At 55.2% G+C, this 4,843-nt stretch overlaps 1 protein-coding gene across 1 annotated transcript in view; it reads left to right on the top strand.

Annotated features, from left to right (window-relative positions):
• The first annotated feature begins 4,589 nt into the window (after positions 1 to 4,589).
• The window catches only part of LOC130573075 (homeobox protein HMX1-like), a 2,647-nt gene continuing 2,393 nt past the window's right edge, over positions 4,590 to 4,843 (top strand). Inside the window, exon 1 of the mRNA XM_057365234.1 lies at positions 4,590 to 4,835. Coding sequence (XP_057221217.1) covers positions 4,709 to 4,835 — 127 coding nt within the window. The 5' untranslated portion in view covers positions 4,590 to 4,708. The remainder of the gene's footprint in view (positions 4,836 to 4,843) is intronic.

The following is a 4,843-nucleotide window of genomic DNA, read 5'->3' as shown; positions in this document are numbered from 1 at the left end:
CTCTGCGTGTTCCCTGAAGCAGAGGCCACCCAAAATGGGGTATCCCGGGGAGATGCGCATGGGGACCTCCATCCACGGGGGGCAGGGGTGTGGTAGGGACACCCCTCTGGAAAGTCCCCTCTGCTTGTCCCTGCGAGCCTCCGCGGGGCATAACCCGCTACCCCTGGGTCCTGCTCCGCACTGGCCACTCTTTAAGGACAGCAGAGCCGGAGCAGGAGCCTGGCGAGCTCTGTAGGGACGAGAGATGCCCGGGAAGGGAGAGTTTGGGTGATTCCCCGGGAAGGTGAGCGGGCCCCCCCTCCCGACAGAAGGAGCAGAGGGAGGGGAAGGTGTCACACAGACATTTAGAGGGGGTGCAGTCATCTTCTGGCTGATCTTTATTCTATGGGGGTTGTTTCGTTTGCTGTTTGCTTGTTTTGTTATTCGCTTTTRAGGTATCCAAACCATCCCACCACATCTGCTCCTCTGAAGCTTTGGACCCAAAAGCAATACTGCTTTCTAGGAACTGGTTTTGTGGTTTTGGTGGCTCACGACTGTTTACTGAAGATGCTAATGCAATCTTTATTTGCCATATTTTTATAAAGAGAATCTGGCTGAAATATTATTTTTATTTGTAAGTGTACACATTCATATATATATATATATATATATATATATATGTATATATTTATAATTGCTAAGTATACACGAACACACGCGTATATACATATATATACATATTTAGATGTACACATGAATCACAGGCAGATACTGACCAAGAATTCCCTTACCCCCAGCGATGCCGATCCCTTAGGAAGGTGTCAGGACCTGAGCGATCTGTTCAGCACCGCTTTTTTTTGACACGGAGAAGGGAGGACGATGCCCTTCCCAAAGCCACCTCTGCCTGCAGTCCTGAGGGCCAATAGCCCCGCAAAGATGCCGGCTCCGAATGATTGCGGCCCTTAAAAGCAAAGAGGAGCAGAGGTTAGGGGTGCGAGCGATAAAGCCTGTCTCTCATTTCACTTCTCTTTTACGACACATCGAGGCAGTGCTGGGGAAGGGAGAGCGAGGGGAGACATCAAACACCGGCAGGATAATTGCATTCACATTGCAGGAAACCGTTCCACTCCATGCGGGAGCGCCGGACAGCGGCGGGAGTGGCCGGTCCGCCARCACCGCGACTCATGGGAGGCTCTTGTCACACTCACACACACTTTTTCAGCCCCAAATACAGCCCTCCGTCTGCTGATTCCCTGCGGATCCCGACCCCACRTCCCCACTTCTCCCTGCCCTCCACGTGGCAGGCTGTCTAGCAAAGGCTGACACAGGCTCAGGAGCCGTCGGAGGTGGTGACGGCGGGATATCCCACGGGCATTCCACGCCATATGGCCGGCTGGCATCCCACGCCAGTGATGGGCACGAACTGGGAGCCAGGACTGTTCAGCCAAGAGACCCACCGGGCAGCGGGGCCAGGGGCGCAGGCCACGGCTGTCCCGAAACTCGCGGAGCTGCGCTGAGAGTCCCCAAAGCCTCGAAGAAAAATACGTACCTGGGAAAGAAACATAGCCAAAGATGGAAAAAAAAATACGGGGCCCCACCACCTGTAGGCTAAACCGCGTCTCAAAACCCCTGTCGAAAACACGGGGTTTTTCTCTCTCCTGACCCACGRGAGGCATCGGGACCTGTTCAGGGAAAGTTTCTTCATACCCCTGCCTGCAAAAAAATAAGATTTGCCTGCAAAGAGATGGACGTGGGAGAGAATGCAGTGGGGGAAGGAGAGGTTTCGCTTCCCCGCGGCCACGGCGAGCCCCGCAGGAGCCGGCCCGGGAGCTGCGGCACCGGCGCGGGGKTAGCCCGGGTGAWGGCAAAGCCCAAGAGAGATCCCCCSGTCCCCGCTACCTCCGGGCAAGTGACTCCGAAAGGCGCTAGGGCAGGGGCCAATAATGCATTACTAACATTTAATTACGAAAATATCGTCACTGGGTGCTTTTTCTGCTTCCTATACGGAACGCTGATGGATGGCTGCAGGAGACACACGCCCTTTTTTTCCTCATCATCATAATAAGCACCGAGGATATCAAGCACGAAATGTTAGTAATGTCACTATAACAGTGCAAAAAGTGTGTAAACATAACTATGAGTTTACAAAAATGCTCAATGAACACGGACATGAATGTACCTGTGTTATAATTGCACGTACAGAATTATACTCATCGTGGGTTTGTGTTTCAGGAATGTATCCGAGTATGAATGATTTTTGGAAACACAGTTCAGCTTTTTTGCCTACGAATCAGTTATGTGTTACACTAAAAATGCAGAGTGGGACAACCAAGAGGAAATCCACTCTTGGTGATTTGTTAAACTATTTGTAAGCAGAAAGCAAACAATATTATATAAGCTGCTTGATCATCCTCTAGGGACACTTTATAAAATATGTGTAGGGAACACCATCTTATCTTTTATAGTTATGCATATTGTACATATGATGTGTAGAAGCCATCACGGGCCACATTTTTCTCYTTTTTCCAGAAAGCAAACACATATTTTCTGAGTGTGCCAGTCAAATRGAGCTGATGGTTTATGGATGCGTAAGAGCTATCGGCCAAATTTATATTTCCTGTACAGGAACACGCAGAATGCGCAGAGCATGAAAGTCATATTTGTTAACCTCACTTCTGTGCAACAAGTGACAAATGYTCTGTCGCCCGGCTTATACTGCCCTAGATCTCTGCCCTGGTAAGACTGAAAGTCGAATGTGCCCCCATACAGCCCTGCTTTTCCAGAGTTCCATTTCAGAGCTCCGCTGCTTTTGCATTTTTCTGGAGCCGCTGGAAGTGGAATTATTCCCTTATCTTTTTTTTTTTTTTTTTTTTTTTTTAATTGTTCTTTCAAAAATAGGCCCTGATCTCAAAGGTGCCCACTGCTACTGAGAAAGGGAGAGAGATGGCTCCGTGGAGGGGAGGCCGGCTCCTGTCCCGGCTGAGCCCCGGCCCTGCCGGTCACTCCCGCCGGGCAGCGACCGGTGCCCCCGTTCCACAGCGGGAGGGGGAGGCGGGGCTTGGGGAAAGGGTTCTTGTCCAGGAGTAYCGCAAAGGGGAAAAAGGAGGGGTCCTCCGGCACAGAAGAAGAGCAGAGGAGGAGGAGGAGACGATTGACCTGCAGATGAGCATCGCAGAGGCATCTGTGTACTCACCCAATCCTCCGTGGGTCTCCGACGCGCGCTCTGGACTTCTCGCACTCGCGCTTCTACTAAACTGGCTCGCCTGGTCCCAAAGGAGAAAGCAGAGGGCAACCCTCCTGCTCTGGCCCCTCGCAGCGAGGGGGACTTTTATAGGGTTGCTGGAGTCCGTGTCTCAAGGCGGGTTGACTCCAAAGGGTCGGAAAAAGGGGGCAGAGGGAGGACAACTTTACAGRTTCCCGTGGAATGGGATTACAGTAAGAATAATGATAAAAAAGTCGGGCTGAAGAGGGGTAACGCCGGGAACCACGGGCTGGGTCCAGGGGGCAGAGCATGGCTGCTGCCTCCTCGCCCRGGGTGGCGGGAGTGCCGGTATCCCGGTCTGCCCCTGCTCCGATGAGCGGGGCTGGCTGTCTTTTTAAATAAACTATACAGACACCGTATGTATCTACAAAAATATACCTGTATATGTATATGCACATATAAAAAGGCAAACAAAACGGACCTCGGGATACCCCTTAGAGGGGAATCCTCCTCCCTTGCCTATCAGGCATCCTCCCCTCCACCGGCAGGACACTCACTGCCTGCTCACGGGGGCAGTCGTCCCTCCGCCACTCTCCCAAACTGACTCAAACGCCTCAGCCAGGGTCTCCAGGCTGAAGACAACCTCACCGCTGCGCCGACAGCCCGCGGAAGCAGCGGCCGGGCCCGCGGGGCCGTAGCCGGCTCTCCGGGCGGCGGAGGGCGCATCTCCTCCGTCCATCGCCGCCGCCGCCACATGAAAGCGCTCGGCGGGGGGTGGGCGGGGGATGATTATTATTAATGATATTAATGATATTAATGATATTAATATAAGCACGATGTCCGCGTCGCCGATTGGCTGCCGGGGCTGCCCGCTGAGCCCGCTGCAGCCAATGGGAAGGCCGGGACGTGGAGAGGCCGAGCCCCCTCGGTTGCGGCCCGTGTGCCGGGGCCGCCGCCGCCGCTCCCCCCGCACCGGGATTTGCTCCCTAATTGACCTAAATAAGGAGCTCGTGAACGGCGGCCCCGGGGCGGCGCGCACRCACACGGACACGGAGACACACACGGAGAGACACGGACACACACACGGACACACGGAGACACACGGACACAGACACACACACACAGACACACGCACACGCCCGGCAGCGCCCGGCGCCCGCCGCTTCCCCCGCGCAGATCCCATTCCGAGCGGCGCTCCGCCCACCGCAGGATCCCCCGCTCCTGCCCGGCGTTTAACTCGCATGACATTTTTATTTCGTTATTAGCGTTTTCGCGCAGAATCTGGCGCCTCCGATGGGTTGTCGGGCTGCCTTTTTTTTTCCCTCCTCCCCCTCCCCCCTCCCCTCCTAGCTTGCAGGAAATGATGGCAAACCGCGATCTGAAATGATTACTCCGGAAAAAAACGCTTTTATACCAGGAGAGCATCCACGGGGCTAGGCAGAGGCGAGAGGCGGCCGCGGGGCAGCGGGCAGCCGAGGAGCCAGCCGCCGGCGGAGCCGGGACCCCTTCCCGCAGTTCTCTCCGACGATGCCGGACGAAGCCACGGAAAACGCCGGCTCCACCTCCGCCCGCGTCTCGTCCTTCTTCATCGAGGACCTGCTGGGCACCGAGGGCACGGCGGGCGGCGGGGCTCGGCGGGCGGCGGCGGCGGCTCGCCCGGCC

Source organism: Malurus melanocephalus, unplaced genomic scaffold (genome assembly GCF_030028575.1).
Source record: "Malurus melanocephalus ecotype Western Australia unplaced genomic scaffold, MMel_1.1 scaffold_50, whole genome shotgun sequence".
Taxonomy (NCBI): Eukaryota; Metazoa; Chordata; class Aves; order Passeriformes; family Maluridae; genus Malurus; species Malurus melanocephalus.
Note: the sequence above shows the minus strand (reverse complement) of the source record. Positions and strands in the feature narration are given on the sequence as shown.